Below are 26,596 nucleotides of genomic sequence, written 5' to 3' on the forward strand. Positions count from 1 at the left end.
TTAAATACATACAATAAACAAAATGACAAAACATTAAGAAAAAACGGACCCATTTATCAAAAGAGGTTTCCGATCAGTACTCTGAACTGACCAAGGGGGACCAGTACATCTCATTTCAGAGGGCTCTAAGTTGTTCCACATAAATGGCGCAAAACAACTTAAAGCAGCTTTACGTAACTCGGTGGAGACCGAAGGGGTCTCCAGTGTTATCCAAGCCTGAGACTGGGTTTGGTCATTTGTAAGTCTAAATTGAATTAGATAGATACATAGGACATTTCTGCACGAGTGTTTTGTAGATAAACACAAGAAAAGCTGCTCTCTTACATAAGAGGCCCAACCCACTTTTTGTTACAAAACACAGTGGTGAGTTTTATAATAATCCCCAGTTAGCAAACCTAAGGGCACAATGGAAAACTGCATCTAGTGGTTTAGGTAGATAATATCCTCATAATCTAAAATGGCCTGGACAATTTCCTTCCTATTAACAAAAGTCAGAACTTTGTTTCTTTAAAATAAACCAACCTTGAACTTCGACTTCACCAGCTGTGACATTTTTTAAATGAAAGTTTATCTTCAGGCCAGATAACAAGATATTTGTAGGAACTCGCTCAATTTGTGTACCATTCAAACTAGTCATTACAATTAATTGAAATCTGGTTTATGGGGCCTAGGAAAAATGCATGTGTTTTGTTTGGATTTAACACTAACTTTAGACCCAATAGTGATCTCTAAAGTGCTTGAAAACCAGACTTCAAATGTGAAAAGGCTTGGCTGAGCAATGGATCGAAACATTATGATCTGCATACAAATGAATATCTTTTTTTACAGCATATTTTATATATATGTGTATATATATATATACATACAGTTGAATATAAACTCAGTTTTTCACAATTCCTGACATTTAATCTTAAAAATTACCTGTCCTAGGTCAGTTAGGATCACCACTTTATTTTAAGAATGTGTAATGTCAGAATAATAGTAGAGAGAATGATTGATTTCAGCTTTTATTTATTTAATCACATTCTCAGTGGGTCAGAAGTTTACATACACTCAATTAGTATTTGGTAGCATTGCCTTTAAATTGTTTAACTTGGGTCAAACATTTCGGGTAGCCTTCCACAAGCTTCCCACAATAAGTTGGGTGAATTTTGGCCCATTCCTCCTGACAGAGCTGGTGTAACTGAGTCAGGTTTGTAGGCCTCCTTGCTCGCACACGCTTTTTCAGTTCTGCCCACAAACTTTCTATAGGATTGAGGTCAGGCCTTTGTGATGGCCACTCCAATACCTTGACTTTGCTGTCCTTAAGCCATTTTGCCACAACTTTGGAAGTATGCTTGGGGTCATTGTCCATTTGCGACCAAGCTTTAACTTCCTGACTGATGTCTTGAGATGTTGCTTCAATATATCCACATAATTTTTCTACTTCATGATGCCATCTATTTTGTGAAGTGCACCAGTCCCTCCTACAGCAAAGCACCCCCACAACATGATGCTGTCACCCCCGTTCTTCACGGTTGGGATGGTGTTCTTTGGCTTGCAAGCCTCCCCCTTTTTCCTCCAAACATCACAATGGTTATTATTGCCAAACAGTTCTATTTTTGTTTCATCAGACCAGAAGACATTTCTCCAAAAGGTACAATCTTTGTTCCCATGTGCAGTTGCAGACCGTAGTCTGGCTTTTTTTATGGTGGCTTTGGAGCAGTAACTTCTTCCTTGCTGAGCGGCCTTTCAGGTTATGTCAATATAGAACTCGTTTTACTGTGGATATAGATACTTTTGTACCTGTTTCCTCCAGCATCTTCACAAGGTCCATTGCTCTTGTTCTGGGATTGATTTGCACTTTTCGCACCAAAGTACGTTAAATCTCTAGGAGACAGAACGCATCTCCTTCCTGAGTGGTATGACGGCTGTGTGGTCCCATGGTGTTTATACTTGCATACTATTGTTTGTACAGATGAACGTGTTACCTTCAGGCGTTTGGAAATTGCTCCCAAGGAAAGGCTTAAGGACAACAAAGTCAAGGTATTTGAGTGGCCATCAATCCTATAGAAAGTTTGTGGGCAGAACTGAAAAAGCGTGTGCGAGCAAGGCGGCATAAAAACCTGACTCAGTTACACCAGCTCTGTCAGGAGGAATGGGCCAAAATTCACCCAACTTATTGTGGGAAGCTGTGGAAGGCTACCCAAAACGTTTGACCCAAGTTAAACAATTTAAAGACAATGCTACCAAATACTAATTGAGAATATGTAAACTTGTGACCCACTGGGAATGTGATGAAAGAAATAAAAGCTGAAATAAATCATTCTCTCTATTATTCTGACTACTATTATTCTGACATTTCACATTCTTAAAGTGGTGCTCCTAACTGACCAAAGACAGGGAATTTTTACTAGGATTAAATGTCCTGAATTGTGAAAAACTGAGTTTAAATCTATTTGGCTAAGATGTATGTAAACTTCTGACTTCAACTGTATATTTAAACGTTTTTGGAAAATGTGGTCACAAACAGATTTTACTGTCATTCTGTTAACAAACTTTAAATCTGCAATGTTTGTTTAAAAAAAAAAAGGAAATTAAGTAGTACTTGTGCTTAGATTTCTATGGTTTAAGTTTGGAATCAATGATTTTTGTTTGGCATACTTCCAAAGTAAAACAAATGGGCGTCTCAGCTTCATTCTGTTACCTTGGAATTGTCCGGAGGCTATCCTGGCACTGCTCTTTGCAGCTGGGTAGTGTAGGGTTAATCCCTGTACGATGGGCCACCTTTCTAAATATAACCCCAAACCACCTCCACATGGGCACGCATAAGCCCTTCGGCTCGACTGCACTCCCTCTGTCAACACTCTTACTCACACACTTCTTCTCCGGTACACACACACACTCCCCCATTTACTGTTTTGTACCCTCACTCAATCAAACACTCAATCCTCCTCAAACGCCCCATTTAATACTTCAAAGTTTATTGAGGAGATAATTCATATAGACTATATAGCCTTCTGGTAGTTGGCATAAGTGATTCCCCTGGACGAGCTACTTTACTGTAATGAATGACATCGGGCGCAGTTGGCAGACAATCTTAGGTCATTCAATATTGTATGTTTGTCAGCTACAAGACAACTGGACGGGCAGCATGATGACATGTCCTCTTTAAAAGACTGAAACATACACTACCTGACCAAAAGTATGTGGACACTTGTCGAATGTCTCATTCCAAAATCATGGGCATGAATATGGAGTTGTTCCCCCCTTTGCTGCTATAACAGCCTCCACTCTTCTGGGAAGGCTTTCCACTAGGTGTTGGAACATTGCTGAGAGAACTTGCTTCCATTCAGCCACGAGCATTAGTGAGGACGGGCACAGATGTCGGGAGATTAGGTCTGGCTCGCAGTCGGCCTGGCTCGCAGTTCCAATTCATTCCAATTCATTCATTTTCGATGGGGTTGAGGTCAGGGCTCTGTGCAGGCCAGTCAATTTCTTCCACACCGATCTCGACAAACCACTTCTGTATAGACCTCGATTTGTGCACGGGGGTATTGTCATGCTGAAACAGGGAAGGGCCTTCCCTAAACTGTTGCCACAAAGTTGGAAGCACAGAATCGTCTAGAATGTCATTGTATGCTGTAGCATTAAGATTTCCTTTCACTGGAACTAGGGGGCAGCCCCACCCGATTATTCCTCCTCCACCAAACTTTACAGTTGGCACTATGCATTGGGGCAGGTAGAGTTCTCCTGGCATCCGCCAAACCCAGATTCGTCTATCGGACTGCGAGATGGTGAAGTGTGATTCAGCACTCCATAAAATGCGCTTCCACTGCTCCAGAGTCCAATGGCGGCCAACATTACACCACTGCAGCTGACGCTTGGCGTTGCGCATGGTGATTTTAGGCTTATGTGCGGCACCCAGCGAACAGTTCTTGTGCCGACATTGCTTCTAGAGGCAGTTTGGACTCGGTAGTGAGTGTTGCAACCAAGGACAGACTATTTTTACGCGCTGCACACTTCAGCACTGGCCATTCCTGTTCTGTGAGCTTGTGTGGTCTACCACTTCGCGGCTGAGCCTTTTGTTTCTCCCAGAATTTTCCACTTCACAATAACACTTACAGTTGACCGGGGCAGCTCTAGCAGGGCTGAAATTTTACGAACTGACTTTTTGGAAAGGTGGCATCCCATGACGATTCCACATTGAAACGAAGAGCTCCGTGATTTAACGCCATTCTACTGCCAATGTTTGTCTATGGAGATTGCATGACTGCTCGATTTGTATACACCTGTCAGCAACGGGTGTGGCTGAAATAGCCAAATCAACTATATTGAAGGGTTGTCCACATACCTTTGTGTATATATAATGTATTTTAAGAGGTTACTGACTTGATTTGGGACATGATGATAGGGATGGGAGACTAATGCCTATTGAGTTTTGTTACCTTTGTCAGCATGAAGTGGATGGAATTAGACCTTTGTGCTGCAGCAGTCCCTAGTCCTCATGCTGTAGCCAATGACTGGTCTCTTCATTAAAAATCAAGCAGCAGTGCGCTCAAAACTTTTCTAGATTATTACCATATGTCTGCAAAGCCCAAAGCGGAGCGACAGAGCAGACGGGCTCCCATCCTACCCTCTAATTTCTCATCCCAGAATTGGACATTTTGGTCTTTGTGTGACATTGTCCCTCCCTTCCATGGCTAGCACAGCGTGTTCTCGCAGTATTTCTTTCTATTATAGATGTATAATAACAGTGAATCAACTGTTCAGCAATGGTATGCCAATAGACTGATAACTTACTGGTGTGGTTTTAACCCATCCTCCGTTTGCAGAGCGGAAATGTTCTATTCTGTGTCTGTGACCTCTTTACAAAAGTGCTTGGTTCTGCTACATCCGTCTTCTCTCTCTGGGAAACTGTTTGTATTGTAATACTGTACCTCTGCAGAAATAGATTAACCCAGACATTAGACATGTTGCATTCATAAAAACAATTAATCTTTCTGGAGACAGAGCAAGGCTCTAGCAAGCCCAATTAATGCAGAAAAATGTCAGGCTTTTACAGTTTGCGCAAAACAAAGTTCTACTCTCCGTGTAGGAGTGAGTTTAAAAGAGATCTTTGTGTCAATTAGAAAGCCATTGGCCCAGACTGCCAGTCCCAGCATGCATTGCAACTCACCTCTGTATGAATACATCACTTGTTTGATGGAGTGGGTCGAATGCCCCTCTATCGTCCACACATCCTACACGGGCTATGACACTCAACAGCTTGTCGCACAGAAGATGTTAGAAAGTTGAGAACTTTATCATTGACACATTTTATGAGAGGATGCTGACAACATAGTTATTACTAGGTAGCAGTAACAAAGTACCTTGGGAAGACGGAACTGTGTGAGCGGTAATCAGGGTGTGGTTTGAACTCCTCAGGAGTAACTCAAATGAATGGCTTGGAAGAGGACGATGGAAGGGGACTTAACTTTGTTTGGATGCTTATAACACTTTAACCCCAGGATGACAGAAGGAGCAACAGGAAGAGAAGTTATCAAGACCATGGAAATTGTCTTTCGTTGATGGTTGTGGATTATGAGGATCTGATGTCAGATTCTTCAAGGAGTTGGAACTGGAGCACAGTTTGCATTGAGAGTTTAGACCAGTCTTCTCCTGCTGGGTTGGATCTTCAGTACAGATCCTGGAGGGCATTGATAAAGCAGGTGTCAGCCGTCTGTTTATTATTAGTGATATGAGTAACAGACTGTTCCAAACCAAGACGGTGGTTTGGTTTCCTCAGAGCTAATTGAAACCCAGTTAGAAGGACATCTTGACTAATTTATGCCCAGTTGGACCTGAAGTGAGTAGCTCTGGCACATGGCTTGGAGAGAAGGTTCAAAGCAAGTGTTTAGTGGTTGAGCTGGATGAGGTAATATTGCCTAGTTTTGCAGATGCAGTTTTTGAATGAAGTTGAATAATCTATTGGCAGAGTTCAAGGGTTGGACTGCGTTGAGATGGACTCTGTTAAGATGGGTTTGATGTAGGTAAGAAGGGAAGATATAGGTCGTTGTTGGTAGACTGCTTAATGTTGGTGTGTGTGGCATGAGGGTCAGTCTACTGCAGTGATCGGGGACAGAATTTGAAGGTTATTTACATAAGGTTGAGGTTGTTAAGATCCATGGTTAGGGTTGAGAGTGAGGGAGACACGGGTTGGTCACCATGTTCCTGTATTGGAAGAAGAGGGGGGCATATGAGCTGGAGACCCTCCCATCCTACATCATTGAGCAGGGGGCAGAACGCTACTCCTGGTCCTCCTCATTTGAAGTCATCCATGATCTGTGCGGTAAGCTTTTAGGGTCTATGAAACAGGTTAAGAAGTACACCTGATCTATTCAAGTGGCATGCTTAATTCCATTCAGACTGATATCCTAATATGGCACTGGCAGAGGGAATTTGATTCCATTGGAAGATGATCATGGTAACTGACTCGACGACGCCTAGCATTTGACATTTACAATTAGGCCTACGATGTTGTATAATTTATCTGAATCAGCCACAATGTCATATGACACTAGCTAGGTTTCCATCCAATTGTGACAGATTTTCATGCATTTAAAAAAAAAAAAAATGCATAAAACAATATGCACATTTTCCCACCAGAGAAATCCAACGTAATTGTTGCAGATAAAAGGCTGTGTGTGATGATGTAATGCACATAAAAATAACTTTTGCAGTTCAATTAAATGGATTTCAATCGCATTTAACTCTACATTTCGTTTTGTTACAAAAACTGTTGCTGTTATATACAGTTGAAGTCGGAAGTTTACATACACCTTAGCCAAATACATTTAAACTCAGTTTTTCACAATTCCTGACATTTAATCCTAGTAAAAATTCCTGGTCTTAGGTCAGTTAGGATCACCACTTTATTTTAATAATGTGAAATGTCAGAATAATAGTAGAGAGAATGATTGATTTCAGCTTTTATTTATTTAATCACATTCCCAGTGGGTCAGAAGTTTACATATTCTCAATTAGTATTTGGTAGCATTGCCTTTAAATTGTTTAACTTGGGTCCAATGTTTCAGGTAGCCTTCCACAAGCTTCCCACAATAAGTTGGGTGAATTTTGGCCCATTCCTCCTGACAGAGCTGGTGTAACTGAGTCAGGTTTGTAGGCCTCCTTGCTCGCACACGCTTTTTCAGTTCTGCCCATACATTTTCAATAGGATTGAGGTCAGGCCTTTGTGATGGCCACTCCAATACCTTGACTTTGTCCTTAAGCCATTTTGCCACAACTTAGGATTTATGCTTGGGGTAATTGTCCATTTGGAAGACCCATTTGTGACCAAGCTTTAACTTCATGACTGATGTCTTGAGATGTTGCTAAAGTATATCCACACAACTTTCCTACCTCATGATGCCATCTATTTTGTGAAGTGCTCCAGTCCCTCCTGCAGCAAAGCACCCCCACAACATGATGCTGCCAACCCGGTGCTTCACGGTTGGGATGGTGTTCTTCGGCTTGTATGCCGCCCCCTTTTTCCTCCAAGCGATGGTCATTATGGCCAAACAGTTCTATTTTTGTTTCATCAGACCAGAGGACATTTCTCCAAAAGGTACGATCTTTGTCCCCATGTGCAGTTGCAAACCGTAGTCTGGCTTTTTTTATGGAGGTTTTGAGGCAGTGGCTTCTTCCTTGCTGAGTGGCCTTTCAGGTTATTTCGATATAGGACTCATTTTACTGTGGATATAGATACTTCTGTACCTGTTTCCTCCAGCATCTTCACAAGGTCCATTGCTGTTGTTTGGGATTGATTTGCACTTTTTGCACCAAAATATGTTCATCTCTAGGAGACAGAACGGGTCTCCTTCCTGAGCGGTATGACTGCTGCGTGGTCCCATGGTGTTCATACTTGTGTACTATTGTTTGTACAGATGAACGTGGTACCTTCAGGCGTTTGGAAATTGCTCTCAAGGATGAACCAGACTTGTGGAGTTCTACAATTTTTTTTCTGAGGTCTTGGCTGATTTCTTTTGATTTTCCCATGATGTCAAGCATAGAGGCAATGAGTTTGAAGGTAGGCCTTGAATACAACCACAGGTACATCTCCTATTGACTCAAATGATGTCAATTAGCCTATCAGAAGCTTCTAAAACCATGAAAAATGACTTGTCATGCACAAAGTAGATTCCTAAGTGACTTACCAAAACTATAGTTTGTTAACAAAAAATTTGTGGAGTGGTTGAAAAACGAGTTTTAATGGCTCCAACCAAAGTGTATGTAAACTTCCGACTTCAACTGTAGCAACGGTACCCGAGTGTGCGTGTTCTTGGCACGCACACTCTAGCAAACATCGCGCAGAGACAGTGTGAGAAGAAGCCTACATGATGAGATTATTATGGATAAAGCAAGATTATTGTCACTTGTCCAACGGCAGCTCAGGGTCGCTCATGTCACCAGAATAAGATCCTAGATATTTATTGGAAAGCATCAAGCTCATCACTGTGCATTTTCACCACCCTGTGAAGTTCATCATAAATTATTTAATCTGTAGCCTAATGAACTGAATTCTTTCCTGAGTCGTAGTGGGAGGACCACACAACATATCGCGTGACTCCAAGTTTACTAAGATACAGTATGATGGTGGTTATATCAATTGTTGGGCATGAAGACGTTTACAGCATAATGAATTTTAGACACAAAGATCCCACCACGTTGAACGTACAAATTGTCTATTGCCAATTAAGAAATTGTACTGACATTTCCTGTTTCGACTTTTTCCCATGTGGACTAATTCATCTGCATGAAATGGTTGGATGGAAACCTGGTTACAGATAGACTTGAAGAATGAAATGTAGCCAGTTTCTCTGCGAGCAGATGGCGATGCGCTGCCGCATGGTTCACATACATCTGTGATCTTGGTCTCAGCATTTCAGCACCATCATGGAAATCTTTTTTTCCCATTCACACTCTTCTTCTGTTCAGTCTGTGGAAAGCACTCGACACTGAGTGACCTGACATAGAGAGCACCTCAAATGAGAGGAGACAGGGATGGGAACAGCTGCTGCCGTGAAGAGAAAATATTTACCACTGAAGGAGGCAGTGCATAATATAGGCCTAGTAGTGCTTCTGCTTTTTGAAGCTTGAAGCAGCACAGGCTTTCTGCTTTCCACCATCCGGTCCCCTCTATGCCATTAGTGAACGGGAAGTAATAACATTGGGCTGGAATGCACTTATACAATCCTGCCAGGCCAGCAGTGTCTTGGAGGTCTGCCTGAGTCGCTGGGCAGCTTCAGGTGTCTGCAGGTCAGAGTAGACCTCCGTGTTCTAGAATGAGAATTGGAATGTCTGACTGCCACAGAGGGAACAGAACGGTGAGTCAACTGAACTGCTTCTGAAAAAAATTCTCAACTCTGCTGGGGGATAGGGTTGCTTGGGGCTAGTGGACTGTTCTACCTGGATCCAAAAATAGTTCTACTACAGACTCTTTATGGTTTCGGTAGCTCTTTTTTTTCTAAGAGAGTGGGGAAGGAGGTATAGGGCTGGGGGACTTGGGGAACATACCTTTCCACCCTCTCTCTCTGTGCCATTTCATCCCATAGCTCCTAAAGAAAATGCCCTGACACGTGATTAGATCACATTATATAATCAACTGAAATTACCTATTGCTATATGGTGTTGCTCAGTCAGACATTAAGGCCCTCAAACATTCTGCTTACGTAATGAATGATCCCCACATATCATCTTCAATATGGTTATAAGTGTAATACGTGGGTGCACTAATACTCCTACTATGTAATGAATCCTCTTCAATATGGTTGTAAGTGGGGATCATACTTCCACCGTGGACAGAATTATGCTTTCAGTTTTGTTACGTTTGCCACTTTGATGACATGTTTTCGACTTCTTGACTATGGATTTTGCAACATTCGATTGAACTGTGAAACAATTGTCCTTTTCAGCTATGTAACTGTTGTACACTGTTGTCCAGGCACAGCCTGAAACTCACATAAAATGAATCATTGAAATAAAATCAGCTTTATTGTATTTCTCCATCCGAATGGAGTGATCCCCCATCCAGCCCTCTTCTGTTCTGAATACATTCCACTTGTTGTGCGCTGCTGGCCATGTTTAGATTGGTGTAATGGCGTGTGTGTGCGTGCGCCAAACAACATCAACAGGATTGCTTTGTTCAATACCCACTGACTGCCACTTTATATGCTGTTATGTTAATAACCGCTGGTCTGTCATGTTTTGTACTGGAACAACAAGGCCCAGCCAGGCAGCCCAGCCCACTCGGTTCATGCCACCATTTCAGCTGTGTGCTGAAGTGTACTAGCCTGGTCCCAGATCTGTTTGTGCTGTCTTGCCAACTCCTATTGTTTGGCATAACAATGAGCTCAGGGGCCTGTTGCACAAAACTAGGATAAGGGATTAAGCCAGGATATCTTGGTGATCCTGGCTCAATTGATCCGTAATCCGGTTGCACTAAAGATGGATAGGGGGCAGGAGGATATGTTATGGTATAAATTACCATGGAGATTTATTCTGTGGAGCTAGCCTGCTCCAGACCAGGCTAAATTCCAGGATCTATTTAATCTCATCCCTAATGTCAGTCAGCAGTCACCACAAATGGAAACCAATAGTTATTTCACTGCTCACTATACATTGTTATCACATATAACTAGACCCACTGTTATTATTTAAACGTTTGTGATCATTAATTTCAATGATTTTGGATAAAAAATGATTTTTAGATGATGTTGCTATCATTAGATAATTTATAGTTTCCCATAGACTATAAGGCTATATATAAAATGATAGAATATTAGGGCCACAGAGGGGAAAAAAACACAAGTCATAATATTGTAACCAGTTGTTTTAAAGGAGGACAGTTGTTAAAATGACAGATGTGGGGCATTTCGTGAAATTGTACTTCAGTATGGTTTCATAAACAAAGACATGCTGATGTGCCAGAATATTAAGTATCACATTGTCATAAGTATCAAAACTGTAAAAACAATATGTAGCTTTTCTGCAGAAAGAACCAGCCTCATAATTTTATGACTTTATCCTTTTTCTTCAGTGTGGCCCTAGTACTCTGTCATATAAACAAATACACATTCCATATGAATATAAAAACACAATGTGTAACATTATGTTCCTTTATTGAATAAGGACAAAACAAAGCAGGTAAACCATCAGCTCCTTTCGAAACTGAAGTCACAGTGACTCTACAAGATGGAAAGCACAGAATCCAAGCATATTATACAAAATGATACATACACATTCAAAGGTCTGTATATAACACACCCTGCATGTCTGCACACTAAAATAAATGCAGGACAAATCCATACACATCAACTGAACAGACAAATGAATGGATGCAGTAGCCTCCCTGCAGCCTTGTATTACACACAGTATACCGCACAAACATCATAAGAGGCCAAATTCGTCAAAAAACGAACCCAAAAAAACCCAAATTCCTCTGCCACCGCAGGACATATTTAACCAAAATTGAAAGCACACATACTAACTAAAATAATTCAACACATATTGGTCCCTCAGCAGCCGACCACTGTCGTCATCAGGGAAGATTGCCGGATTGTCCCAGTCCATGGCTGGTGGCACTCTGGGGGCCCTCTCCTTCCTCAGGCAGGCCACATTGTGGAGGACAGCACAAGCCACAGTAATATCACATGCCCTAACAGGGCTGACCCTTAATTTGTGAAGGCAGTGAAAGCGTGCCTTCAGGAGGCCAAAGGTCATTTCAACTCTGGCCCTGGTCCTGGCATGGGCATGGTTGTAGGCCTGCTGTGCTTCCTGGGGGTCTGTGAAAGGTGTCAGGAGAAAAGGCTGGCAGCCATACCCCCTGTCTCCCAGCAACACACCAGAGAATTCACCTGTCAACACAAAATCTCATCATTACTACCTCATAAACACAGTGATATTCTTGACACAGCCATGATGGTTATAAATAGGGGTTGTGTGGCTTACCTTGTGATAGGCACTGATAGATTTCAGAGGCCCGAAAGATTCTGGAGTCATGGACTGAGCCAGGCCATTTTGCCACAACATTGCTGATCACACAGTCAGCATTGCAGACCATCTGAAATCATAAGATGAGGAATATTACACCAATCAATGCACATCACTGGCAATGCAGAGTGTTCGTCAATGGACAATATCAAAAAGTTATGTTCACCTGAACATTAATGCTGTGAAAGGATTTCCTATTCACAAAATCGGCCTCATGGGCACCTGAGGGGGCTTTTATCCTTATGTGTGTGCAGTCCACTGCACCAATGACATTGGGGAAACCTGTCACACAAAGTAATGAGTATCCTACTATGTGTTAACAGTTGTCCTGTAATTTGTAGATCCTCTTACCTGCAATCCTATAGAACTCCTCTTTGATGTCACAGAGTCTTCTGTGGCCAGGGAAGGAGATGAAGACATCTGCTAATGCTTTGATAGCCAGACACACACTCCTTATTGTGCGGCAAATTGTGGCCTTGTTCAGCTGTTCTGCATCCCCCACTGAGTACAGGAAGGCTCCACTAGCAAAAAAGCGCAAGGCCACACAAACCATTTGCTCCACACTCAGTGCATGGCTCCGTGCAGTGCGGTGCTTAATCCTGGGACCCAGTAGTCTGCATAGATACCTGATGCCATCTGCAGAAAACCTGTATCTTTCATATAGATGGTCATCAGGGAAGGCCAGTGGGTCCAACCGGTCCCTGAAGACCCTTTCTCGCCTGAAGGCTCTCCTCAGCACAAGTGCTTCTTCATCCACCACATCTCGCACGAATGGGCATGCCATTGTCAGAGCAGAAAGGAACACACAATTTTGGGCCTTCATATAGGCTAGTGGCCACACCTGGTGCTGGGGGGGTGGGCAAAAGAGGGCGATGCCTTATAACGATGACTTGGTTGTACTGATTGCTGGGAAAATAAAAAAAACCTTAGAAAGATGCCACCGTCCTGTGTGCTCACAATAAGAGCTCATATGTCATGGCTCACTTGACTTTACGAGAATATACCTAATTTTTATTTTGAGCTGTGTCATCTTCTTGGAGCTGGGGGAGGAAAGAAAAATAATGAATAATACATTTGTGTTACAGTTAGCATACAGTGTACATTGAAGGCATATCTCACCTCCCTCTCAAGTTTTTTTATTTCAAGGTCCAGTTTCCTAATTGTCCTCTTTTTTATTTCGGACTCCAGTGCAAGATTTTCCATCTTTTTCTTCTTGTACTGAATGTCTATGTCTGCCAGTTCTATTTGGCGCCGGAGGTGGTTGCCATACAACTTTCTGATAGCTTGTGAGCTCTGTGAACACAATACAATTAGCGCAGCTGGAATTTGGCAGGATGTGGTGTCCTTTTATTAATACGCACTATGTTGCCAGGCTGGTTTTCCCACTGTATAGCATCTGGGTCCTGTAAAAGAAATTAGATTTTTTGATTTTGATGAGGACTCCTCACCATTGTAGAGTAAATAGTACTTTCACAGTCTTAACATGATACCTCATGCCTTCTGGAATCCAGAGAGATGGTCTCCTCCTCATCATCGTCTCCATCATGTGCTGTTGCTGCTGCACTGGGGCCTTCACCCTATCACATTTAATCGGATTCATATTGAAGCTAGTAGACAAGACATGCCAGGCCTACAGTATGCCTTTGATGGAGTACTCACCGGATCAGCATCGTCTGGTGCTTGTGCTGGTGGCTCTAACAGGAACACAGTGCTGCCAGACACTGCAAGGCAATAGGTAAACCAAAGTCAGACAGTCCAAATTGATTCAATATGAATGTGGTTGTATCCCATGTAGAGATGGAAGGACATACCTTGAATGAAGCGGGTGGCATCTTGGGAGGAACCTATGCTCGTCTCTTTCCCCCCAGGGATCCCCTCTAAGATGGGCCTGCCTTTATTTAGCTCCAAGGCCATGTCCTCTGCTGGGGTAAGGTCAGCCTTTGGTGACCCACCACCCGTGCCTTGTCTGTGGGTATTCTTTTTCACTGCTAAAACAGTACAGACAATGTGTGAGCAGGCACCTTCTGGGTACAATATATGCTTGTGCTTTGTTAAATATTAGTCAGGGACCATACCATTCTGCAGAATGTTCTTGTATTTGATTTTGACCTGCTGCCATGTCCGTTTTGGCCCGTTCATGTTTAATCTACACACACACACACACACACACACACACACACACATTTAATGGAGTCACACTGCAAAAAATTACTTGGTATTTTTGTCTTGTTTTCAGTAAAAATATCAAAAAATGTATCATAGCTTTATACAGTGTGATGGAGTTACTTTACACAATTTCACTCATATCTGCAGTGCATTTCAATTAAAAATTTAACCGTTTCATAATTACAGTACAACTGCATTTTTGGAGATGTGAATTAAATATTTGAATTGTAATTGTGATGTTTCAGCGGAGCGGTGAGTGTGTAATTGTGCACTACTTACGCATTCAGGCGGTCTGCAATACTTTGCCACGCTTTTTCTCTTTGCTTTATCACTGTGGCGGTGTTGCCTTTCTTCTTAATTATATCTTTTACCTCCTCGTATGCCTCCATGAGGATTTGTGCTTCCGACGGGGAAAAGTACGCGGCTCTAGTTGCCATGGTAAATCAGTTAATCTGTGATCTGTGGCGGGGTCTATTTGAGTGAGCCGTGAGCGCGCACCTATCCAGGATTGGTTTCACCTGGCTTAATGAATCCGTGTCTGCTCATCCTGGCTTGGTCTTTGTGCAACCAATTAAGCCTGGACGCACATGTTTTGGCTTCATTGAGCTCAGCTGAGTCATTTATCCCGGATGTCTTAATTCTACTTTTGTGCAACAGGCCCCAGGAATTGGAAAGCACAAACTGATCTGGGACCAGGTTATGAGAGTACCAGGGTTTCATTTACAGTGGTGGTCTAATTTACTCAGTCACTATAGTCACATTTCCCTCATCTTAGAAGCCTTGTGTCTTAACAAGACTATCTGTAACAATGGAGGTGGCTAGACTGCACAAACAGATCTGGAACCCGGCTAGGGCGGCAGTGCTGCAGGACTTTCCAGCCACACTGCCAGCGCTGAATGAGGTCAGCTTCTGAAACATGCAGCACAACTCCACCAACCCCAGGCCTTGGAAACACCTTGTTCGCTGGCCTACTCCTCCATCTGCCATCCATCTTTTGTCTTCCAGGAGACAAAAATAAATATAGTACCTAACATCGGATTTGTACCAAACTTTTTTTCTCTAACAGTGAGTAAGACTTGAGGCATCCAACATAATGGTCAAAAGCAACCCACGGACACCCCAACAACGAGTATACAGTATCAGTTCTCTATCTGGCAAGTATTATGGAGCTGTGGCTCGGAGTATTGTTTCTTCATGCTATATCATGTATTCTCAGTGAATGTGGTGATGTTTTTCCTCTGTTCAGAAACATTTGTCATTGAAGTTTGTTAGGTTTATATCCCATTTTGATATTACCATGTTCCGACCACTAGATGGTGCTCCCCCCACCCTCTCAATATTAAAGGGAAAGTTCACCCAAATGACATATTGGTTTACATATGGAAAAGGTATAATGGCAACCCATGTATTTGGTTTTGTTTTCCTGGCCACTGATTCATGTGCTAGCTTTTTAGCATTTATGGCACAAATCTAATGCAAGTACCTATATTAGCATTTTTACGCTTCATATCCAAATAATCTATGTGTAAATCAATGTATGGTACTTAATCAAATTTTAGGTACTTAAGGAGGATTTGGACATGATCGCTTACAGGGTAAGGAAACCTATGTCATTTTCTAATTTGGGTTAACTAGCCCTTTAACAGGGGGAGGGGGATAAAAACTCAAAGCAGGAACACCACCATCTAGTTGTCAGAACCTGGTAATATCAGGGTGTAAGATGGGACATGAACCTAACAACTTCAATGACAAATTTCTCTGAACAAGGGAGGCCGTGGGTGGCTTTAGACAGTCGTTGTTGGGATTCCTCATGTCAAACTCATGGTCCAAATTGAATGTTAGGTAATATATAAATGCAACATGTAAAGTGTTGGTCCCATGTTTCATGAGCTGAAATAAAAGATACCAGATATTATCCATATGCACAAAAAGCTTGTTTCTCTCAAATTTTGTGCACAAAATTGTTTACATCCCTGTTAGTGAGAATTTCTCCTTTGCCAAGTTAATCCATCCACCTGACAGATGTGGCATATCCAGAATCTGATTAAACAGCATGATCATAACACTGTTGCACCTTGTGCCAAACAATAAAAGGCCACTCTAAAATGTGCAGTTTTGTCACACAACACAATGCCACAGGTATCAATCAATCAAATGTATTCATAAAGCCCTTCTTACATCAGCTGATTTCACAAAGTGCTCTACAGAAACCCAACCTAAAACCACAAACAGCAAGCAATGCAGGTGTAGAAGCATGGTGGCTAGGAAAAACTCCCTAGAAAGGCTGGAACCTAGGAAGAAACCTAGAGAGGAACCAGGCAATGAGGGGTGGCCAGTCCTCTTCTGGCTGTGCCGGGTGGAGATTATAACAGAACATGGCCAAGATTTTAAAATGATCATAGATGACCAGCAGGGTCAGATAATATTAATCACGGTGGTTGTAGAGGGTGCAACAGGTCAGCACCTCAGGAGTAAATGTCAGTTGGCTTTTCATAGCCGATCATTCAGACAATCTCTACCGCACCTGCTATATCTAGAGAGTTGAAAACAGCAGGTCTGGGACAAGGTAGCACGTCCAGTGAACAGGAAATGGTTCCATAGCCGCAGGCAGAATAGTTGAAACTGGAGCAGCAGCACGACCAGGTGGACTGGGGACAGCAATCCCTCCATCAGTGCTCAGACTGTCCGCAATAGGCTGAGAGTGGCTGGACTCTGAGCTTGTAGGCCTGTTTGTAAGGCAGGTCCTCACCAGACATCACCGGTAACAATGTCACCTATGGGCAGAACAGTTGCAACTGGAGCAGCAGCATGACCAGGTGGACTGGGGACAGCAAGGAGTCATCAGGCCAGATGGTCCTAGGGCTCAGGTCCTCAAAGATATTAAATTTACACTGGACAAGACAGGAGAAATACTCCAGATTTAACAGACTGACCCTAGCACCCCGACGCACAAACTATTGCAGCATAAATACTGGAGGCTGAGACATGAGGGGTTCGGAGACACTGTGGACCCATCCGACGATACCACCCGCCAACCAGGCAGGATATAACCCCACCCACTTTGCCAAAGCACAACCCCCGCACCACTAGAGGGATATCTTCAACCACCAACTTACTATCCTGAGACAAGGCCGAGTATAGCCCACGAAGATCTCCCCCACGGCACGAACCCGAGGGGGGGCGCCAACCCGGACAGGATAATCACGTCAGTGACTCAAGTGAAGCACCCCTCCTAGGGACGGCATGGAAGAGTACCAGCAAGCCAGTGACTCAGCCCCTGTAATAGGGTTTGAGGCAGAGAATCCCAGTGGAGAGAGGGGAACCGGACAGGCAGAGACTGCAAGGGCGGTTCGTTGCTCCAGTGCCTTTCCGTTCACCTTCACACTCCTGGACCAGACTACACTCAATCATAGGACCTACTCAAGAGATGAGTCTTCGATAAAGACTTAAAGGTCGAGACAGTCTGCGTCTCTCACATGGATAGGCAGACATTCCATAAAAATAGAGCTCTATAGGAGAAAGCCCTGCCTCCAGCTGTTTGCTTAGAAATTCTAGGGACAATAAGGAGGTCTGCGTCTTGTGACCATAGCGTACGTGTAGGTATGTACGGCAGGACCAAATTGGAGAGTAGGTAGGAGCAAGCCCATGTAATGCTTTGTAGGTTAGCAGTAAAACCTTGAAATCAGTCCTAGCCTTAACAGGAAGCCAGTGTAGAGGCTAGCACTGGAGTAATATGATCACATTTTTTGGTTCTAGTCAGGAGTCTGGCAGCCGTGTTTAGCACTAACTGAAGTTTATTTTGTGCTTTATCCAGGTAGCCGGAAAGTAGAGCATTGTAGTAGTGACACAAGCATGGATTCATTTTTAGACAAAGTTTCAGATTTTTTAAATGTTACGTAGATGGAAAAAAGCTGTCCTTGAAACAGTCTTGATATGTTCGTCAAAAGTGAGATCGGGGTCCAGAGTAACGCCGAGGTGCTTCAGTTTTATTTTGAGACGACTGTACAACCATCAAGATTAATTGTCAGATACAACAGAATATCTCTCTTTCTTGGGACCTAGAACTAGCGTCTCAGTTTTGTCTGCGTTTTAAAAGTAGAAACTTTTTTAAAGTTTAAAAGTTGCCGCCATCCACTTATGTCTGAGGAACAGTCTTCCAGGGAGGGCAATTTTGGGGCTTCACCATGACCTCACCAAGAGGTAAAATATATAGTGAAAACACGGTTCTAAAACAAGGTTCTAAAACGGAGCCTTGAGGAACTCCGACAGATAAGATCTAAACCAGGCCAGAACTTGTCTGTGCAGACCAATTTGGGTTTCCAATCTCCAAAAGAATGTGGTGATCGATGGTATCAAAAGCAGCACTAAGGTCTAGGAGCACGAGGATAGATGCAGAGCCTCGGTCTGACGCCATTAAAAGGTAATTTACCACCTTCACAAGTGCAGTCTCAGTGCTATGATGGGATCTAAATCCAGACTGAAGCGTTTCGTATACATTGTCTTCAGGAAGGCAGTGAGTTGCTGCTCAAACTTTAGAAAAAGCTGTTTTGATAGGAAAGGGAGATTCGATATAGGCCAATAGTTTTTTTTTTAATAGTTTCTGGGTCAAGGTTTGGCTTTTTCAAGAGAGGCTTTATTACTGCCACTTTTAGTGAGTTTGGTACACATCCTGTGGATAGAGCCGTTTATTATGTTCAACATAGGAGGGCCAAGCACAGGAAGCAGCTCTTTCAGTAGTTTAGTTGGAATAGGGTCCAGTATGCAGCTTGAAGGTTTAGAGGCCATTACTATTTTCATGAATGTGTCAAGATATAGTATTAAAACACTCGAGTGTCTCCCTTGATCCTAGGTCCTGGCAGTGTTGTGCAGACTCAGGACAACTGAGCTTTGGAGAAATACGCAGATTTAAAGAGGAGTCCGTAATTTGCTTTCTAACGATCATGATCTTTTCGTCCGAAGAAGTTCATGAATTTATCACTGCTGAAGTGAAAGCCATCCTCTCCGGGAATGCTGCTTTTTAGTTAGCTTTGCGATGGTATACATTTTCTTTTTTGTTGATCTTATTTTCCTTAGTTAAGTTGGAAAAATAGGATGATTGGGCAGCAGTGAGGGTTCTTCGATACTGCACGGTACTGTCTTTCCAAGCTAGTTGGAAGAGTTCCAGTTTGGTTTAGCGCCATTTCCGTTCCAATTTTCTGGAAGCTTGCTTCAGGGCTTTGGTATTTTCTGTATACCAGGGAGCTAGTTTCTTATGACAAATGTTTTTAGGTGTGCGACTGCATCTAGGGTATTATGCAAGGTTAAATTGAGTTCCTCAGTTAGGTGTTTAACTGATTTTTGTACTCTGACATCCTTGGGTAGGTGGAGGGAGTCTGAAAGGGGATCTAGGAATCTTTGGGTTGTCCGAGAATTTATAGCATGGCTTTTGATGATACTTGGTTGGGGTCTGAGCAGATTATTTCTTGCAATTGCAAACGTAATAAAATGGTGGTCCGATAGTCCAGGATTATGAGGAAAAACATTAAGATCCACAACATTTATTCCATGGAAGAAAACTAGGTCCAGAGTATGACTGTGGCAGTGAGTAGGTCCGGAGACATGTTGGACAAAAACCACTGAGTCGACTGACAATGGCTCCGCAAGCCTTTTGGAGTGGGTATGTGGACTTTTCCAAGTGAATATTAAAGTCACCAAAAATGTGAAATATTATCTGCCATGACTACAAGATCCGATAGGAATTCGAGGAACTCAGTGAGGAACGCTGTATACGGCCCAGGAGTCCTGTAAACAGTAGCTATAAAAATTGAGTAGGCTGCATAGATTACATAACTAGAAGCTCAAAAGATGAAAAAGCAGTCTTTTTGTAAATTAAAATTTGCTATTGGAAATGTTAGCAACACCTCCGCCTTTGCGGGATGCACGGGGGATATGGTCACTTGTGTAACCAGGAGGAGAGGCCTCATTTAACACAGTAAATTCATCAGGCTTAAGCCATGTTTCAGTCAGGCCAATCACATCAAGATTATGATCAGTGATTAGTTCATTGACTATAACTGCCTTGGAAGTGAGCGATCTAACATTAAGTAGCCCTATTTTGAGGAGATATCACAATCTCTTTCAATAATGACAGGAATGGAGGTCTTTATTCTAGTGAGATTGCTAAGGTGAACACCGCCATGTTTAGTTTTGCCCAACCTAGATCGAGGCACAGACAGTCTCAATGAGGATAGCTGAGCTGACTACACTGACTGTGCTAGTGGCAGACTCCACTAAGCTGGCAGGCTGGCTAACTGGGTGCAGGCCAGGCTGCAGGCTAAGTCATTGTGGAGTTAGAGCCCTGTCTATGTTCGTAGATAAGATGAGAGCAACCCTCCAGCTAGGATGGAGTCCGTCACTCCTCAGCAGACCAGTCTTGGTCCTGTTTGTGGGTGAGTCCCAGAAAGAGCGCCAATTATCTACAAATTATATATTTTGGGAGGGGCAGAAAACAGTTTTCAACCAGCGATTGAGTTGTGAGAGACTGCTGTAGAACTCATCACTCCCCCTTACTGGGAGGGGGCCAGAGACAATTACTTGATGCCGAGACATCTTTCTATCTGATTTATACGCTGAAGCTATGTTGCGCTTGGTGACCTCTGACTGATTTAGTTTTAAGTCTAATACTATGGGTAATGGAGTCGCCAATGACTAGGGTTTTCAATTTGTCAGAGCTAATGGTGGGAGGCTTCGGCGTCTCAGACCCCTTAACGGGAGGAGGAGAGATCAGCGAAGGCTCGGCCTCTGACTCCGACTCGCTGCTTAATGGGGAGAACCGGTTGAAAGTTTGTCGGCTGAATGAGCGACACCGGTTGAGCATTCCTACAGCATTTCCTTCCAGGAGCCATAAGAAAATTGTCCTGCTGCGGGGACTGTGAGGGGATTTATATTACTATCTGTACTTATTGGTGGCACAGACTAGAGGTCGACCGATTAATCGGAATGGCCGATGGTTGATGATATTACTAGTTTATCTAGCGTGTCCTGCGTTGCATATAATCGATGCGGTGCGTATTCGCGAAAAAGGACTGTCGTTGCTCCAATGTGTACCTAACCATAAACATCAATGCCTTTCTTAAAATCAATACACAAGTATATATTTTTAAACCTGCGTATTTAGTTAATATTGCATGCTAACATGACTCGTTGTGAACTGTGTGACTTGGCTCGTTGCTAACTGCAGACTATTTCTTCCTAACAAAGACAGCCAACTTCGCCAAACGGGGGATGATTTAACAAAAGCGCATTTGCGAAAAAAGCACAATCGTTGCACGCTTGTACCTAACCATAAACATCAAGGCCTTTCTTAAAATCAATACACAGAAGTATATATTTTTAAACCTGCATATTTAGCTAAAAGAAATCCAGGTTAGCAGGCAATATTAACCAGGTGAAATTGTGTCACTTCTCTTGTGTTCATTGCACGCAGAGTCAGTGTATATGCAACAGTTTGGGCCGCCTAATTTGCCAGAAGTTTACGTAATTATGACATAACATTGAAGGTTGTGCAATGTAACAGCAATATCTAGACTTAGGGTTGCCACCCGTTAGATAAAATACACAACGGTTCTGTATTTTACTGAAAGAATAAACGTTTTGTTTTCGAAATGATAGTTTCCGGATTCGACCATATCAATGACCAAAGGCTCGTATTTCTATGTGTTATGTTATAATTAAGTCTATGATTTGATAGAGCAGTCTGACTGAGCGGTGGTAGGCAGCAGCAGGCTTGTAAGCATTCATTCAAACAGCACTTTCCTGCATTTTGCCAGCAGCTCTTCGCAATGCTTCAAGCATTGCGCTGTTTATGACTTCAAGCCTATCAACTCCCGAGATTAGGCTGGTGTAACCGATGTGAAATGGCTAGCTAGTTAGCGGGGTGCGCGCTAATAGGGTTTCAAACGTCCATCGCTCTGAGACTTGGAGTAGTTGTTCCCCTTGCTCTGCAAGGGCCGCGGCTTTTGTGGAGCGATGGGTAACGCTGCTTCGAGGGTGGCTGTTGTCGATGTGTTCCTGGTTCGAGCCCAGGTAGGGGCGAGGAGAGGGACGGAAGCTATACTGTTACACTGGCAATACTAAAGTGCCTAATAAGAACATCCAATAGTCAAAGGTATATGAAATACAAATGGTATAGAGAGAAATAGTCCTATAATAACTACAACCTAAAACTTCTTACCTGGGAATATTGAAGACTCATGTTAAAAGGAACCACCAGCTTTCATATGTTCTCATGTTCTGAGCAAGGAACTTAAACGTTAGCATTTTTACATGGCACATATTGCACTTTTACTTTCTTCTCCAACACTTTGTTTTAGCATTTTTTAAACCAAATTGAACATGTTTCATTATTTATTTGAGGCTAAATTGATTTTATTGATGTATTATATTAAGTTAAAATAAGTGTTCATTCAGTATTGTTGTAATTGTCATTATTACAAATATATATTTTTTTATATCGGCTTTTTTTGGTCCTCCAATAATCGGTATCGGCGTTGAAAAATCATAATCGGTCAACCTCTAGCACAGACACTGTTTCATCCTTTCCCTACACTTAAATGACCCTTGCCTAGCGATTGCATCTGAAGCTGGGCTTGCAGCACGGCTATCCTCGCTATAAGGCGATCGTTCTCCTGTATATTATGAGTACATCGACTGCAATTAGAAGGCATAATGTTACTACTTAGCTTCGACTGGTGGAGGTCCTGATGAACCATGTCCAGATAAAGCATCGGGGGTGAAAAAGTTAAATGAAAGAATAGTAGAGCAATGGAAAAAATATATAAAACGGAAATTCAAAAGTAAAAACCAAGTTTTGAGGGAGTGTGCAATTGGCATGCTGACTGCAGGGGTCATGATATTGGCAGGCATAAGCTACGGACAACGAACACAATTGCATTTTATCGATGTCAATTTGAATGCACAACAATACCTTGACGAGATCCTGAGGCCCGTTCGTTCTATCGGTTCGGTTGTGTGACGACCCTCCCACTCTGTCTGCCGAATTATTTCTCTTTCCTCTTGTTTTCCTTAATAGGATGTCGGTGGGCTGGGAGGGTCGTCAGCGAAATGGGACACACTTGGACTCAGGTGTGTCCCAGGATAAATGCACCTCTTCCCCATTCATTGGGGAGACTCTCTCCATGCAGACACAGACAGATTTTGGTTGTGGCATTTTTGTGGCTGTTTTGTTAGTTTGCTTTGGCACCTTTCAACACACCTCATTATCACATGTATACACGCAACCACTCACTTACATTACTGACTACACACACACCATTGTTAATTGTATTTACTTCACTTCAGTTAATAAATCTATTTTGTTTTTCTTTACCTCCACGTTGTCTCTCTTTTTGTTATGGGCTTTGAGCCGGTTCGTGACAGTTGCTAGAGATTTGACCCAGTCGTTCAGTCTTTTTGTTCTGTATCTGTGGACGCGACTCAGTTGTTTGTTCTAAATTTGCATTGCCATACTGGCTGGCAACGTTCTTATCCCTTACTTGCTAGCTAGCCAACTACGGCTAATTTACAGTCACGTCAAAAAGCCAGAATAACATCAAAGTACCCATATTTGCATCTATTTAAGCTTTTTTCTAGTGACTATTTGGATACATCCATAACAATGAGCTAATGTGGCGCGATAGAACATTTGCCCACTCGTCAGGACACTGTTATTCAGAGGTGCTAACACAATCACTTCAAACTGAAGCTGGAAAGCCTGCAAACTAACTGCACTTCGTTTTGTGCCTAACACCCATGCCAATATATCCTCCAAACACCGGCATCTCTGGCATTATCACTTAAATGTCTAATGAGACTGTAGGCCCTGGCTGCACCTCCCTGTAGAGAGGGCTGTGCAAACTGAACGTGTTTTTTCTCTTAGTGTGCATCAACTCATTGTCTGCTATCACGTGAGTATGCTTGTGTTGTGTGTGTGCATGTTTGTACATTTTTTGGCTTAATCAGCAGTGCTGAGTTCTGGAATTCCTGTTCATCGCAGAGAGAGAAAGGGAAAAGGAGAAATGTAGTGAGGGGGTCAGAGCAGACTGTGTGAGCTTGAGAGATTCAGGGGAAGACAGAGGATATAAGAGGGTTCCATAGAAAGGGTATGTTATACAGATGGATAGGTGTCTAGCTATATGAAGGACAGACATGAACATCATAGGTGAGCGAGGGTGCTGAGTCAGAGATCCAGAAGCTGACGGTTCTGCAGTGCACTCTGAAATGTCCTAAGCATTGTTGCTCTAGGACTAGACAGGTGTAGTTTTAAGCAAAGTGCCCCTGAAGAGCGCCATAGTTCTGAAATCTTTTCTGTAGTTAGAAACGGATAAGAAAAGCATTCCAGCAACAGTATTTTATTCAAAGACAATTTGAACTCTTAGAAATGTAGCTAATTGATTGCACCCAAATTGACCATTTCAATTCATAGGATTTGTATAATATCTAATAAATATAGTACCCAACATCCAATTTGGACAATACATTTTTTGGGGTGTTCAAATCAGACCGGCAATAATAATCAAAATGACATACACTACCGTTCAAAAGTTTGGGGTCACTTAGACATTTCCTTGTTTTTGAAAGAAAAGCAAGAAGGCCAGCATCCAAGAGTTGCCTCGTCACTGTTGACGTTGAGGCTGCTGTTTTGCGGGTACTATTTAATGAAGCTGCCAGTTGAGGACTTGTGAGGCGTCTGTTTTTCAAACTAGACACTCTAATGTACTTGTCCTCTTGCTCAGTTGTGCACCGGGGCCTCCCTCTGCTCTTTCTATTCTGGTTAGAAGCAGTTTGCACTGTTCTGTGAACGGAGTAGTACACAGCGTTGTACAAGATCTTCAGTTTCTTAGCAATTTCTCGCATGGAATATGCTTCATTTCTCAGAACAAGAATAGACTGATGAGTTTGAAAAGAAAGGTCTTTGTTTCTGGCCATTTTGAGCCTGAAATCGAACCCACAAATGCTGATGCAAAAGGATGCCCTCCAGATTGCAAGGAATTGTGAAATGTTGCGCCAAATTTGAAATTGTGAGAAATAATAGGACCGACGCGTAGTTTACGTTGTTTAAGTGATATCAGTGAAGACCACCTCTTCCAGGGCAATAGGAGACACCATATTTCTCTCTATACTCAGCCAGAGGTCAGAAGAATCATGTCTAAACCAATTTAGGATGGGGCGAAATGCTAGTGCCTGGAAATATAATTTAAAGTCCTCCTACGTCTTTCCCGCTTTGCAAGTTTAATTTTATCTGGGCTCATTTACCTTGCCATATACATTTTGAGACCGCACTATGGATTTTATCACAATAGCCAGAAGGGTGGATACAAGGGAAGCATTGAACTACAGCAATTCAGTTAATCTCTTAACAATGATTTAAGGAATCCAAATAAATTGTCAAAGCCACCCACGGACCCCCCACACCAAGCCCACCCCAATGGTCAGTATACAGTATCAGTTCTCTATGGTTGACAAGTAGTATGAAGCTGCTGCTTGGAGTTTTGTTCATTCATATCATGTAATGGATTCTCAGTGAATTTGGTGACGTTTTTAGAAATTAGCCACTTGTCGTCGCTTGCATTATCCCCCACAATTTAATGTAAAAAGCACCAGGTTTTGCCAACTAAATGCAGCTGTTCCTGTTACTGCCACACCATTTTATCTATTTTGTTTATCAAATTGATTCCAACATGTTTTGGGTAGAAAACCAGTAGCTTTTGCTCATGATGAAAAATAAATTGTGTTAATCCTCAAGTCAAACCAGTCCTCTATGAAAACAATTCAGTTTGTCTTTCTCTTAGCAACCTAATGCTTCAACCCAATTCTCCTTGAACAAATGGCAGCGCTCTGAGATGGCTATCCTTATGGTGCAATTATCATTTATCATATGTGACAACCCTAATATAATATTACAATTATAAACCATTGTATGGTAGGTATGTTTTTCAGTAAAAGTATTCAAATATATCTCTGTGTGATTGGTGACATTTTCCATCAACGCAACCCAATACCTTTGCAAAAAACTATACAGTGTGTGTTTGGGACTTGTACCATTGAAGACCATTAGACCATAACATTGAAACGATTAGAACTTCTGTAGCCTAATGGTTTGCTTGTTCACCAGGAATGGTCTAACTAATCCAAACATTTTATTGAAGGGAATAAACCACACACACAGGCCGTTTCCTGGACACAGATGAAGTTTATGAGAAGGACAAAGTGAATTGCTTCCATGGAGGACTGGCTTGACATGTGAGGATGACCAACCAATTTATTTTAATCATTAGCAAAAGCTATTGGTGTTCTACCCAAAGTTGCAAAGAAAATGTTGTGATCCATTTAACAAACACTTTGAGACCAGCAAAATGGATAAAAGGGTGTTGTGGGCAACTTC

The 26,596-nt window shown here is 42.4% G+C and overlaps 2 protein-coding genes across 4 annotated transcripts in view; one reads left to right on the forward strand and one right to left on the reverse strand.

The window, feature by feature from the left end:
• The window catches only part of LOC139557658 (pleckstrin homology domain-containing family G member 5-like), a 115,717-nt gene that overhangs the window by 14,009 nt on the left and 75,112 nt on the right, over nt 1-26,596 (forward strand). The gene's annotated exons all lie outside the window — the stretch shown is intronic.
• On the reverse strand, nt 11,101-14,822 carry LOC139557624 (putative nuclease HARBI1). 2 transcript variants are annotated; one of them, XM_071372672.1, is made up of 12 exons: nt 14,455-14,822; nt 14,085-14,155; nt 13,821-13,997; nt 13,669-13,730; nt 13,500-13,586; nt 13,371-13,412; nt 13,129-13,302; nt 13,014-13,049; nt 12,361-12,915; nt 12,176-12,291; nt 11,968-12,079; nt 11,101-11,873 (listed from the first exon to the last, which is right to left on the reverse strand). In XM_071372672.1, the coding sequence occupies exons 9-12, from the start codon at nt 12,830-12,832 to the stop codon at nt 11,503-11,505; spliced, it is 1,071 nt and encodes a 356-aa protein (XP_071228773.1). In that variant the 5' UTR covers nt 12,833-12,915; nt 13,014-13,049; nt 13,129-13,302; nt 13,371-13,412; nt 13,500-13,586; nt 13,669-13,730; nt 13,821-13,997; nt 14,085-14,155; nt 14,455-14,822; the 3' UTR covers nt 11,101-11,502. The 2 variants fall into 2 exon arrangements, with proteins under 2 accessions (XP_071228773.1, XP_071228774.1); XM_071372673.1 differs by lacking the exon at nt 12,176-12,291 and having other exon boundaries at nt 14,455-14,815.

The sequence above is a fragment of the Salvelinus alpinus genome, chromosome 28 (assembly GCF_045679555.1).
Source record: "Salvelinus alpinus chromosome 28, SLU_Salpinus.1, whole genome shotgun sequence".
NCBI classification, from domain to species: Eukaryota; Metazoa; Chordata; class Actinopteri; order Salmoniformes; family Salmonidae; genus Salvelinus; species Salvelinus alpinus.

Bases quoted from the DNA above. Each gene is read 5' to 3' on its own strand.
- LOC139557624 (XM_071372672.1), bottom strand. From the start codon at position 12,832: ATGAAGGCCCAAAATTGTGTGTTCCTTTCTGCTCTGACAATGGCATGC. The intron at 12,080-12,175 runs GTGAACATAACT...TTATGATTTCAG, and splicing joins TTCACAGCATTAATGTTCAG to ATGGTCTGCAATGCTGACTG. The intron at 11,874-11,967 runs GTAAGCCACACA...TTGTGTTGACAG, and splicing joins CTATCAGTGCCTATCACAAG to GTGAATTCTCTGGTGTGTTG.